This window comes from Eretmochelys imbricata, chromosome 7, assembly GCF_965152235.1.
Source record: "Eretmochelys imbricata isolate rEreImb1 chromosome 7, rEreImb1.hap1, whole genome shotgun sequence".
Classification (NCBI taxonomy): domain Eukaryota; kingdom Metazoa; phylum Chordata; order Testudines; family Cheloniidae; genus Eretmochelys; species Eretmochelys imbricata.
Genome location: NC_135578.1, coordinates 74,160,161 through 74,174,914, shown reverse-complemented (window position 1 = coordinate 74,174,914; position 14,754 = coordinate 74,160,161). Strand labels below are relative to the sequence as shown.

At 38.9% G+C, this 14,754-nt stretch overlaps 1 protein-coding gene across 1 annotated transcript in view; it reads right to left on the bottom strand.

Moving 5' to 3' along the window:
• The window catches only part of GRID1 (glutamate ionotropic receptor delta type subunit 1), an 836,720-nt gene that overhangs the window by 35,179 nt on the left and 786,787 nt on the right, over positions 1 to 14,754 (bottom strand). The window contains exon 13 of the mRNA XM_077821976.1: positions 3,930 to 4,125. Within this exon, the coding sequence (XP_077678102.1) occupies positions 3,930 to 4,125 (196 nt within the window). The remainder of the gene's footprint in view (positions 1 to 3,929; positions 4,126 to 14,754) is intronic.

The window sequence follows — 14,754 nt, the reverse complement described above, 5'->3', positions numbered from 1 at the left end:
CATGAAAGCTTTGAGAACCCTCCTCAACTTTATCTTTTTGTTTTGAGCTGCTTAAAGAGTTCAAATTGCAGAAGCTGATAGGAAATCCTCCGCTAGATTAATGGAGGTGAGTGGAATAGGGCAAAATTGACATGTCTAACACTTATCTATAAAAAAATCCCAGACTCTCTCTCATTGCTTCTCACTGCAGTTGGCATTGCTTTTCTTAGAAATGCACTGGTAACTAATGTCCATTTTATAATCCAGTGTAACTGAAAGATATGGGGAAACTGAGAAGAGTCACAGAAGTTTGGGTTTCAGGGAGAAGTCATATTTTTTCATTGTGCTTACAAAAGTCCTTGTTCTGAAAGATGCACTAGAAATATTTGTGGTTTTGTGCTACGGAGAAATTTAGATTTTACACTGCAAAAAATCAGAGTTTTAAGACTACATTTACATTTCACTTTTGAGTTCTAGGAAATGTATACTGATTAAAAGTCCAGTTTCATTGGCGAACACTGATTTCTCTTAAAAAAAAAAACAATTTCTAGATATGATATTTGACATGAGCAACTTGTCTGTTTGTTCAAGGAGCTCAATGAGTTGCGAAAAGAGACATTTAAACTATAAACACCATATTTTACTTGACAATTTTATTAAATGTTAAGCCTGATTTAGTAAATGTTTAATCAAATGGAAGCACAGGTCAGCTATGGGACTGAAGAGAAACTGGATTATAGTCAATGTTATTGATGGAGTTGATCAAGTTTTATATATATCACACCAGAACATTAAAATCAGACTTAATTTGACACAGTTATTATCATATAAATTTGAGCCACTTCCCAACTCTGCACTGAATCCCAAAGTTCTTCTAATTGGTATTCTAAACAGTTTGCCAATCTAAAGCTAAAACCTGAGGCTTAAGTAAATCTAGCTATAATAAATGGAAGCCCGTAATAGGTTTATAAAATATGGATATTTACAGCCTTACTGTTGTTGAATATCTTATGACATACTACGAGTGATACAAGGAAAATACATTTAAATACATCCTGCATTTTTCTACGGTTTTAATTTTTTTTTTACACATCAATGCATGTGACAGAGTGCTTATCTATATTTTGTGTATTTATTTTTACTATTTTTTCATGCTGAGAAAGCCTCATGAAATAGATGTCTCATTTCCATACAGATCCTAAAATCATACACCAGCACACTTTGTTATACCCATATAATGAGGGACAGTACATATAAAAGAAGGAGAAACGGTGACTGGGCCAAGGGCAAGGCATTTGGCAAAGTCAGCCTAATATTTTACAGGGTTACAGGTTGAGGCAAACTGTGGGGAAGCCAAAAAAAAATAGCTGAAGTTTATAGCAAGAGGACTTGACCCAGAGAAACTGTTACTAGTACAATAATATTCCTACGAGAGAGAGAGAGAGAATGAACAAGCCTGACCCCAGGGTCATAGCAGTCAGTGAGAGGCTTTGCATTTACTTTAATGGGCTTTGGATCAGGCTTCAGGTGCAGGGTTTATTCTTCTTCTGCCTCATGCTGTTTTAGGCACACACTGCGCACTCACTCAGTCTTTCGCAGACAGAGCAGGGTCAATAGCTCCCAACTGCAACTGCATCCTGCTCAATATCGTTAATGGCAGAGCTGAGAGAATCATTTTCAAAGAACATGTTATCTGACAGATGTAGCCTCACTTTATTCTCCCAGGATCTCTCTGAGAGCTCAGCACCATTTCCTAGAACTGATTTGTCATCTGAAACTATCTGTGGCTTTCTTCGTTTTTTAAATTCTCTGGACTGACTGATCCTGACCAGTTCTCAATGGGCATGTAATAGTCAGTATTTGAGCTGGGTTGGTTAGCTGTGAGGAGTCGAACAAGTCACATGATATTGTTTATGTTCTGTGCTTGAACAGCGTGCACGTACTTCCAGCCAAAATGTTAGTGTTTGTGAATCTAGAATTTGGTTTGTACAAATTCTTGTACATGGAAACATGAAATCCACATTTGTGCCAAAAACTAGATTGCACTTATATTTGCAGAAAGTAAACAAACAAACTGGTGCAAACAAATTTATTTTAAAATTCCACATATTTTACAGGGAATTTGTTGCAATGTACATATAAATTCTACTTTTATATGTATTTAAAAGGTTACCCAAATAGCTTCATATGTAAAAAGTGAAAGTGGTGTCCCCTTTGCTGTTTGACAGCAGTGGTTTCAGAGTGATAGCTTTAATAACAAAAGTATTTGGAGGTAGAGCTTAGAGACAACTTTGGGAACAGAGGTCTTGAGAGAAGCAGTGGGAAGAGAAACCTCTGCATGATGGATGCAGCTGTTCAAGCACAGCTGCAAATGCTGGAGTTCTGAAAGTGGAATTACACCTGTGATATTTTAGCTTGGCTGCTGCTTTTGCCAACAAAATCTGTTCAAGCATGTAAATACTTGTTAATAAATTTGATTAGGAATAGAGTATTTCTGATTGAGCATCCACACTTATTTTCCCCTAACAATGGAATATCCCTGGCCTGGAGTCCATTCTTTCCCACTAACTCAGCCTGTGACATTTTAAAAATCTGAAGATTTTAATTTTTCTCTTTGAGCTTCTAGAAAAATAAACATAAAACATTTGAAAAAGTAAAATCATATAGACAAGTCTACATTTTAGTCTCACCTTTTCAAAAGCATAAAAAACCTGTAACACAGTTGTGGACCCAGAGATACGAGTTTTCAGTTTACACCAAAATAAACTGATCAATGATTTTACATTTATAATATTTTATTTAAAAAAATTAAAAGACTGATAAAAACGAGAATATGATATTCCTCTAAAGAAAGTTTTAACTTTCATTGACTTCCTGTGCACTGTCTGCTGTAATTTACTTCTGATTCACATTTGTCATTCACTTTCTGGCCATGCAGAGCTACAGCACAAGAAATGTGTGTATGCATGCATGCATGTACACTTCTAAGCAACTGGTTGGCTGAAAGTTGAGTGTCTGATTCCTGTGTCATTGCTCTGGGTCAAATTCCATCATTTCTTTGTACTAATGAGAGAACATATTTCAATTAGAAAGTCACAACTAAAAGAAACTGTCACAGGCTTTAGGACCCTGAACAAAGATCATGGCTGCTTGAATCCTGCAGGGACAGTTAATTTTGCTTAAAAATAAGTGTGTGTGTGTGCACGTGCATATGAGAGAGAGAGAGAGAGAGAGAGAGAGAGAGAACAGGTGAGTGAATATATTAGTGAGCAGATAACTGCATGAATGGGTAATATGTGAGTGGGTAGATGAATTTTTGAACAACTGGAGTACCATTGTATAAACAAAAATCTGGTTCATACTTCTGCCCTAACGTAAGTGGACATGACTTTGCTGAAGTGAATAGGACTAAATTTAATCCACTGACAACAATAATCATGGGTAAAGGACAAGTTTCAGCACCCAGGGAAAATATAAGATGACCCAAGGTAACTTTTTCAAAAGTGATTTAGGTACCTAGGTACCACAATCTCATTAAATGTCAATGAGACTTAAGCCATAAAAATGGGACTTACCTACATAAGAAAAGTTTACCTTCAGTCTTAAAAAGAGGAATGGGAAAGGTGCAGAAAGAATTAGACATTGTAGTGGACTAGAACAACAGCCGCCTTTCAGAAATGGAGATCTGAGTTCCATGTGAGAGTTGGCCAAAGGCTGACATAATTTTGTTGGGAAAAGCATAATTCCTTAGTAGAAGCATAATGCAATCAACAGCTTTGTCCTCAAACCAATTTGCAAGCTTTAGTTAAAAGAAACCTAGGACTGGAATATTTTTTATTTTAAATCCTGCCTTTACCACATGACAATCGTTTTCATTCATTAACTCCATGCAAGCTACACAAACACAACACAAAATTTAAAGTAAAACAGCACTATTAATCCATTCTTACCTTCCTGATGCCTTCTGAAGGGTTCGATACACAGTTATCTGCCCCATTATTTTTACTGATTGTCCTCCACAGTTCAGCAAATGTGTTATCCTGCTCCAAAGGGTTTGTCCCTTTTGCTTTGAAGTATTCATACACTGCTGAATCCCTGACGGTACCGTAAGACATATCCATTTGTTTGGACAGATCTTGAAATGTTCTGAAATTCAAGAGATGTTGAACTATTAGTGTTATCTAGTAGAATAAAGAGATTTTATTAGTTAAATGATCTCTTTCTATGGCTGTCTTTAGAGAGAAACAAAACACCTACCATCAATCAGTCTCATTTGCATGTCTCTCTTTTATCATAAAAGGAACCCAAAGTGTAATTCAGCTGCACTGAAATCAAACGAGGTTTAATTTTATCTGAGTTCTTTTAGTGAAGAGGTTTATGTGGAAGAGATGCCCATCAACATACTGAAATCATGTTGCTATGCTTGTGCAAGAGCACACAGCAATCAGGATTTATTAAAGCATGTGGAAAACAATGTTTAAAGATACAGGTCAAAATCAGCTCTAATTTACATCTATGTAAATAGGGAGCACTTCCACTGAAATTAGTAGGGTTACTCTGGATTCACCCCAGTGTAAAATTGGGCCAAAAATCAATACACTAATTTTCAGTGTACATAGGGCATTACATTCCAAATCTCTTTCCCACACCCTCCAATAAAATAAACAATTTCCATATGGGCCTAATTCTTATTTACACTAAAGTTGCTTTATCTCACTCTGACAGTGTGGCTGGCCCCAGGGCCACTCCAGCAGCGGCTGGTGCGGCTGGCTGCAGGGCTGCCCCAGTGGTTGGATACAGAGCCGCTCCGGCAGCAGCCGGTGTGGCTGGCTCCTGCAGAAGTGGCAGAGGTTGCAGAAAGTCACTGAATCTGTGACTTCCACGACTTCCATGACAACATGGAGCCCTACTTATAGTGCTTTGCTGCTGGAGGCCTTATCCTGGGATGCTCAGAGCCAGCCTACAGGCATACAGGTCACACCCTGAGCATGTGTGTGCTAGATAGCCCTATACCAGCAGCCTGTTTACAGCCCCACTCTGGCTTCCACCAGTCTTGGCTACAACCAGCAAGGCGACCCCAACATGATCCTAGTGCAGAGTTTTCCCAAAACCATGTGCTCTGCAATGTCCAGCCCTCTCCTGGATAGCCCAGAGAAATAATAAGGTGTGTTTTTTTAACTTTAAAAGAGACCAAAGCAAATCACAGCATATTAACTGGGATAGATACACTCTTTCCCTCAAACACAGTTCTGCGTTGTTTTATAGTAAAATAAAACAAATTTATTAACTATAGGACAGAGGTTGAGTGATGCCAAGTAAAAGAAACAGAAGCAGAGATAGTTACAACCAAATAAAAATGAAAACACATTTTAAAAAGTCTAAATCTTAATCTACCAAGGTACAGGTTTCGTTCAAGACGGTTTCTCTCACCAATCCACATTCTTCTCAGCCACGGCTGACTTTCCTTCTGTCAGAATCCCGGAACAAACTTAGTGTCCATAGTACTTCTGGCTACAGGCAGCGTGATGGGGTCCATCAAACCCACATCTGGTTGTCTGCCAGCCCCTGATCGGGCAAACCCTTATGTCATTCCTTCTGGGATCCACGGGTGAGACTTGTCCCTCCTCTTCTGTCTGAGCTGCCTGTGTTTCTCCTGGTCAGCAAGCTTCCACTACTTCAACTCTGCCTCCCCACTAACACCTGGCCTCCAGCTCTGCCCATCTCTCCTCCACTAGCAGCTTTTTCCACTGTAGTCTCCACAACTCTGGAGGCCATTGCTGCTGCTGCTGCTGCTTCTGGATCATCTTGGGAAACATCTGCTTGGTCTCCTGCATGCTCTGTAGGAGAAAAATGGACCCTGCTTCTTGCCACCTGGTTTGTCCACTAGCTCCAATTTCTTCTGATTAGCTGCTGACAGACCTCACTACACACCCAGCTTTTCTAACTTCTTGGTGAGCTCAGCACCTGCTCCTTTGTTGCTCGTCTTTCCTTTCTTCTATTTCCAAAATAAACAGAACACAATCAAACTGTAACATTTCTTTGACTGTGCCCTTTCACTTGTAAATCACTTAAACCTATTTCACCAATGCTTAAACTGTAAACCTTAGTTAAATTAACAAGTTTTGTGTAAATCCTTTTTAGATTACACCAATTTCATGAGGCTCAGGGGTGCAATCCAGACCAGTAGGAGATTGTGTCACCACTTGCCCTGCAATCACTTTTCTGCTGGAGCTCCCAGCCTGGGATGCTCCCAGCCAGCCTACAAGCACAAAGGTCTCACCCAGAGTATCTGTGTGCTAGAATGTCCTGGTTCAGCAGCTCTGACCCAGCAGCTTGTCTACAGCCCCACTCTGGCTTCCACCAGCCTTGGCTACAACCAGCAAGGTGACTGCAACACACTCCCAGTCCCAAATTTCCCCAAAACCATGTGCCTGGAATTTTCCAGTATCACCAGGACAGAGAAATAATAGGGTTCATTGCTCCTTTAAAGAGACAAAAGCACATTACAGCTTATTAACTTAATTGTGGTGAGTATACCCTTCCCTGCAAACATAACACTGAGTTGGTTTATAGTAAAAACAAAGCAAATGTATTACCAACAGGACATAGGCTGAGCAATACCAAGTAAAATAAACAGAAGTAAAGAGGTTAAAAGCAAATAAAAGTGAAAAAAAATGCATCTAAAAGTCTAAACCTCAACTTAGCAAGGTACAGGTTTGGTCAAGATGGTTTCTCTCACCAATCATTCTTGCCAGCCATGACTGACTTTCCCTCAGTCAGGACCTTCCACAGAAGAACAAGATGGTGGCTTCCCTTGTCTTCCTAGATGAAAGATCTTTGCCTAAGCATTTTTCTCATCTACATCTATAGACTTCAACCCCTCCTTGTTTGAAGGACCCATCTTTCTCAGCTTGCAAGAGCTCTAATCCCTTGTGTCTGTCTAGAGATGGATGCCAAAGACGGCTTCTGTCTTTTCTTATGTCTTCCAAAGTTAAATGACCTTGTTTCAAGAGGCAGAATGACCTCATGCTCTTTCCCTTCCTGTGGGCTTCCCATCCCTCTGCTACTGTCTATGAAAATGCTGCTTCCCATATTTTGGTCACATCTTGCTTAACTTCTTTGGAGACAGGTAGATAGCTGCCCTCCCTCCTGATGGAGGAAAGCCTGTTTAACCCTTTGTTTGGTCACAGACTGGAAAGCATATAGTGTTAATACATATATTCCACAATGCTATTAATTACCAGTGTTATAGGTTTTCATAAAAGACCTCACTCAGTACACTGTTACAATACAGTAATATTGTATACAATCAGTAGAGTCAATTGCTTATCACTTGAGGTTCAGCTCCTCTGTCTTTATAGACTAGTAAACTTTTGCAATGTATTCTTTGAAAAGTAAAATCCGGCCCAAGCTTCTGTCTTCTGCCAAGTTTAGACACTGTGCTGTCTCCTCCTTCACTTGTAGCCTGATAGCTTTGTTTACGTAATATTAAATGGACCTTCATTGTCCCTGTCTGATGTCCAGGCTGGTTAGAGAAGCAAATACATTTTCCTTTGTCTAGGGAAGATCTGTTTCCCAATTCCCCCTGACATTCCACGCTAAAATACATTTTAGTCATCATTCTAACATATATAAAACATTCTACATGCATTCATCACACAAGAATCAGTTTTCCAATGACATATTACATGACATGTTTTAGTTAGAGATTATAATCATTGTGAGTAGTGGTACACAGAATTGGTCAGGCCAGCTGAAACTCATGCCCTGATACCAATGAGCCCCTTACCCTCCAAATGGGCCTCTGTGTCATAGCACAGTTTATCTCTTTTATAACAACACACAACAAGGCACTCTGGGTGCCTTCGACATTATTTAAAACAATGACACTAAAACAAACAGCAAACCTCCAGCAAAAGTATCCCCTCAACCTAAACCAATAAGCGGGCCTTTCCCCATCAAATCTCCATCCCCTGCAAACAATCACTCCCACCAGCCTCCAAACTCTTAACAAAAAAGGCAAAAAGATAGGCCTTGCACTGTGCTCATTTTCATGGCTTATAGATGAAAGAAAACATAAAATAATAAATTCAGTGAAGAGATCTTTCTAATTATTGTTCATTAATTATATCTAATTGCAGCAAGATATTATTTTGTTTCAAGAGGTCTAAGGGTTATTACTTTGTCATAATTTTATTTTAATGAAAATGGGGGGGTATAATCTTTTGCACACTTTTTATTTTTCTCATTTTAGTATAAAAATAAATAAATCTTTGCTGAATGGAGAGCATCAGAATGAATTACATTGTTGACCTTAATAAGGAACCACTCTAAATTATTGCAGGGCCAGCCACAACAAAATGAATAAATAACTGTCACACTGCTTTCATCCAGTATATTTGAAATGGTAATTTCCTCCTCTCTATTAGTATTTATTCAGGGTGTTTCTAGTGGTCAGACAAGGAGGAAATGTCTTCACAGGACATGAGAGCAGTTCTGCTCTTTGAATTTTAATATCCAGTTTATTTTTTTAACGTTATTCACTATTCTTCACTTCAGATCTGCAACTCTTTCTTATGAAGAGCACCTTCATATCAGCAGCCCCACTCTATGGGCCAGATGTCATCAGAGCTATGCCAGTTTCCAACAGCTTATGATGTAAGCAAGTAGTTCTGTCTAGGTTCTTATATCTTCTTCATCACAGCAGTGTTTAAACACCTATCACTTCCACTACTTGCCATTTGGTTTCTACAAATGGCCTACTCCACCCCGGACACACAGGTACCCACACTGCAGTCTACTTGGATTTTCTTCAAAGAGGTCCCTACCCACAAGGCATCCAACTACCCCTACAAAGTCTTCAAGCTCTTAAGCTCCTTCAAGCATTTTAAGTGGTTTAAGCTCATAAATTGCTTTAGGGACTTGTATCAATTTAAGCTGTTAAGTAGCTTTAAGTATGAGTTTGTGAACAGCATGTGTGGACCTGGGATGAGTTTGGAGCTATACAAGAATCCCAAACCTGGTCTTATTTCAGTTGCTCTCTATTTAGCCAAGATATAATATTAACACCCTAACAACTGCTGGTGATTAAAGAGACTAATGTACACAAAAAGAGTAAGACTATTAGTCTAGTCTTCTAGCATTATTATAACTCTGAAGTGTGTATTCTGGCCTGCCTAAATTGCCTCTGTAATTTCAGTTGGATACGTTATTCTTCAAATACAATTCTAAACTATTATACATTACTGATGGCCCTGTTAGGGCTTTCATCAGCTCAACCATATGGACTTGGTTACATTATAGTGATGAATTTTATGGATGCATTACATTCATACACACATTTATGTATATTTTATATGCAACTTTCTAGTAAAGGTACAGTAGAAGGGTACTCAATACATCTGGGTTTTTTGGTGGCACTCTTAAGGATGCCTAATAATGTTGGTCTCTTGTACAGGTTATTGTGTGTATACATAAACATATATTACATTGTAGGCAGAATAGCTTTGACAACTTTAGTTAATATTGCCTAACACTTTCCATTACAGATCCTTCCTTTCAGTTGCTTACAACTTTTGTATACTTCCACTGTTCAGGAAGCAATATTGTTTGAATGTTAAATCAGACAAGAGTTAGGCCAACCTTAGGAACAAGGTTAATGAAAAATTGATAGTTTTACCAATGTTAGAATATTTATCTGGCCATTTTTAATAGCTCCACTTTCTCTGTTGTTTGGAATAGGATCTTGACATTTGGCATTCTACAGTCTTAAACTCAGAAAGTGCCTTTTTCCCCCCATGAAAATCTGGCCAAGCTATAATCCACTGAAAATCAACATTTTTACATGCATAGTACATTTTTTTCAGCATTTGTCCTTCAATTTTCTGAACATACGAGTGCACTAATTTCAATAGGACTAATGATGTACTTAAGTTTATGTGCTTTGCTGAATTAGTGTGGCTTAAATGAATACATGATGTGGGTGGCATTAGTGGGGGAGATTCATGTTATGGTTATGGTCATGGTCATCTTCTCTTGGATGGTATGAGTGAGATAATCATCCATGACACAGACAAGCTAGTATTTGTGAAGGAACTATTCTTTCAAAATATAGACAACCAATATTCCAAAAATAGAATCTAACATCACTGAGAACAGGGTTGCAGTTTCTGGACTATGGTGGTTGAGCGTGAAATAAGGGAGATTAGGACAGATTTAGGGTATGTCTACATGGGAACGTAAACCCAGGGTTAGTAAAATTCAAGTTAGCAGATCCTGGGTTTGTTAACCTAGGACTTGAGCATTGACAATCATTTATAACCCCAGGAATATTTGAACGCTGGGTCCTCATCAGGGGCTCGTGTCTACACTGCATTATGGGGGCTCAAGTCCAACGACCCAAATCCCAGACTTCCTAGGGCCCTCCCAAAATGTGGCCAGTATCGCTCTTTGTTCATGATGCAGTGTGAGAACACTAGACTATCCACCAAACTTGACTGTCCAGAGGACAAAGAAAGTCAGCCTGTGGAATTGTGGAGTACTTTTGGCTGACTCCAAGAGAACGACACCAGTGGGGCTGCGTCTACACTGCAGAGCGATAGGGCTGGTAGCCAGATCATAGCTTGACTCTGGCTCAGACCCTCCATCCCTATGGGGTCCTGGGACTGAGCCTTGGGCCAGTGTGATTTGTGTGTAAATGAAAGAGAAGTTAGGCTTCAGCCAGAGTTCAATCCCTGGTCTTATATTGCCATGTAAATATACCCATGGTTTCCTTCCTTCCTCCAACAAGTTTTCTGAAGAAGTCTCAGTTCAAACAAAATTGTGTGAATATACTTAGCCTTTCCCAGTGTTTTCTGGTAGTGCTGCATGCTTGTGTGTTTTCTTGATGTAGTCTGTAAATATCATTATAATTAAACCATTTGCTTTATTATAACTAGAAAATGGATGGCTACTTTAAAATATAGAGGTTAGCTGTGCACCATAAGATTTGCCTTTGAGGCACATAGTTAGCACTACAGGAAAGGAGAGGAAGGGTTGGGAAGTAGCCTCTAGTAACAAATAGTCTCTGGTGTCAGTGCATTGGTGCAAAATATACAAGGTGAAATCATAGCCCATTGAAGTCAAAGGCAAGCTCACAGTATTCATCCAGATCTAAGCAAAACATGTAAGGAGCTTTGTACCAAAACATTTGTAGCATAATAGGGATCCCAATGCAATTCAATCAGCTGCAAAAAAATCTTTTCACCATTTTATTTATAGAATTAATATGTTTTACAAATCACATCATCCTCCCCAGCCCGTAGTGTCATTGCAATGTATTAATATGACTTTGGAACATTTCCCACTACTCCTACGGCTCCATACATGGAAGATTCCATCAGAGAATGGATCTGCACTCCTTTATTCAAAAGGGGGTAGAGTTGGCAGTCACTTTTATGGCAGTGTTCTCCACCTCCTAGAGAGGTGATTCTGTGGGTCCGGAATCAATCTGTAAGGAGGAACAGAGGAACTGAGCATGCTGTGAGGGAGAAGTAGACAGATTACAGGTAGTGCCATGGGGACACATATCTTTTCCCCTTTTGGCCCACAGAGATTCTCTGGAAGAAACAATGCAGACTGGGATGGGCTGTCTTTTCTGCAGTGTTCCACTTAGTGGACCCTGAGAACAGCCATGGCCAAGGGAAGTCCCTGGTAGCATAGTCTCATTGGAATCACATTGCCAGGGAGCCAGTAGAGTACTGAAGGAAACAGCCAATATAGGTTTCAGAGTAACAGCCGTGTTAGTCTGTATTCGCAAAAAGAAAAGGAGTACTTGTGGCACCTTAGAGACTAACCAATTTATTTGAGCGTAAGCTTTCGTGAGCTACAGCTCACTTCAGCCGATGCATACTGTGGAAAGTGTAGAAGATCTTTTTATATACACACAAAGCATGAAAAAATACCTCCTCCCACCCCACTCTCCTGCTGCTAATAGCTTATCTAAAGTGATCACTCTCCTTACAATGTGTATGATAATCAAGTTGGGCCATTTCCAGGGGGGATGGGGTGAGTGAGAAAGGCCATTTCCAGCACAAATCCAGGTTTTCTCACTCACCCCATCCCCCCTGGAAATGGCCTAACTTGATTATCATACACATTGTAAGGAGAGTGATCACTTTAGATAAGCTATTAGCAGCAGCAGAGTGGGGTGGGAGGAGGTATTTTTTCATGCTTTGTGTGTATATAAAAAGATCTTCTACACTTTCCACAGTATGCATCCGATGAAGTGAGCTGTAGCTCACGAAAACTTATGCTCAAATAAATTGGTTAGTCTCTAAGGTGCCACAAGTACTCCTTTTCTTTTAGCCAATATAAAGAACCCTGGCTTTCTACCAATCCCTGAACATCTACCAAGTTTGTGAGCAGGTCCTGTGGTATAACCTGCAAGAAGGGGGGAGGATGCGATAATAACTCTACCCATTTCCCAAATGGCATAATTAAGTAAGAATTACCTCCAAAATGATAATTCTGGTGAAGACTTCCTCTCCTACAGATACTCTACAATAGGGGATGATCTAGGCCATGGTATTTACCAAACAAATCTTTATTGCTATATAAAGTAAAGAAATGTGCATGAAATGTGTACCCTGTAACCGGAAGTGATGCTGAACGTTCTCTTTGCAGCAGAAGAAAAAGGCCTGCAGATGGTTAAGACTTGGAAGATGCAAAAGAAAGCTGTTATCGCCCTATGCTTTGTATGATGAATTAATAGCCAGCACAGTGCAGTTTTCCCAGTACTTTCTCATAGCCTTTTATTTTAAACTTTAAAAACTAATCCCTGTTTGCTCAAATACCAGGCAATAAATCTTCCACTCCTAGTGAAAATCATGCTGCTCTAATCAAATTTTGGATTCTGATCAGATCTCAGGCTTGTTTCATTCCTTAAAGCCAGCTGCTGTCACCACTCAGATTTTATTTCCTTTTGTAAACAGCCATTAGTTGAACTCAGCTTCCTTAACTGTCCATATTATATCTCACCACTCCAACGAGAAAAGTCCCATGCACTTAATACTGGAAAATATTTGCAACAAAAATCTACCAAAAAGCAGGATGGCCCCATTAACTGTACCATCAAAGTTACTGGATCTCATAATCCATTACGGGACTGCCTGTTAAGTGTGATTAAAGTTAAAGCCAGTGAAGCAGCAAGAGACAATATACTTTATTTACAATTATAAGAGCAGAATTTTTAATTTGTAGATAAACAAGTCCATTATGTAGATATTAGGCAATATGCTGTAAACCAATTGTTTTAAGTAGACGTCTTTTTTGTTAATCAAAACAAAAATGTGTCTCAATCATTTCAAGCTGGTATATTTTAGAACTGTATTATTGGCTAAGAACATATTTAGCATATATTCTCACCTGCTAGTTAGGATGTAATTTTGTGATGTAATGTATGTTACAATGGTGTTGCATTTGTTTGACATTAATTTAACAGAAAGATAGAGTTGTGTCAGTAACTAACAGAATTTAAGAGAGTCCTGGAGCATACCATGACCAGGAACAAATATTTGTGTCCTAGAATGAACATTTCTGAAGTTTTTATATTAGCATTTATAATTGTGTTATGCCAGGTCAACACTAAACACTTTTGACAGTATAGCAATGTAGCTTGGGTTATGGGCTATTTTATGATATTTTTTTACCAGCACACCTCCGGAACATTCATTCAGCTTATATTAAACAAGCAAGTACATGGTTCTGCCCATGTCGCTTATTTCTCTCAGGGAACTGGTATAAGCTTTGCTGCCAAAAGCACTCATTTGGTGGTTTAAGCTGCTGAGACACTAGCACAGACCTGGACCTAGATAACTAGAGTTAATTGGTGATCAGCGAAACAAACAGAAACTATATACTGGGCCTCAGCTTCAGGGAGGGAGAACTAAAACTCGAGCTACAGCTTCATGTAACATCACTATTCAGGTCCTCCAAAGATCTGGGTGAGGTCTTCCACCAAGAGAGAAATGAGAACCTAATATTTCTCATGTGGAAAACGACCAGTTTTGTTTTGTTTCTTTAACATTGAGATGGCCTTTACACAAAGGAAAGTTAGTGTAAAAAGCAAAAATATTTCTTGTTTGTTTTTTTCCTTTGTAGTTCACTTTTTAAAAGGCTTGGAGAAAGCAGCACGTCTGGATGCTAGTGTGTAAATTCCATTACTGTAAACAAATTATATAGTTATCAGTGTGATGTCATTTCAAAAGTAATCGGAAGTCATGTCACAGCAATCAATATGGCATTTTATCTTGACTGCAGCCTCACGGGATAACCATAGACAATAATGGAAACACTGACAGATCCTTAATTTAGAAGTGCACTGTTATTAGCATTCACTGCTGCAAATGCTCGATACTGTAGAACTGAGGATTTTTACAGTACAATGCTTTTATGGAGAATTTTACTACAGCAGTTACTGAATTTACAATATTGTTTGGAAATGCTGAAATACACACACTTTTCGTTCCTGTGTGCACAATGCCCCAAAATAGTATTTATTAATAAGTTAAAGTTGAGAAATCAAACAGTCAAGAGTCAGATTTTTAAAAAATATATGTTCACTACCCAGCCTTAATTCTATCACCTCAGGAATGTGCCTTAAAATGTGGTCTTTGTTCATATCACTAAATATTAGTTGTCAAATAATACAAGTTAGAGATCTGTTCTCTTAAGTGGAATTCACACATGTTGTTAACTTATGCTATACAATATTTGCATACATTAAGATTTTCCAGA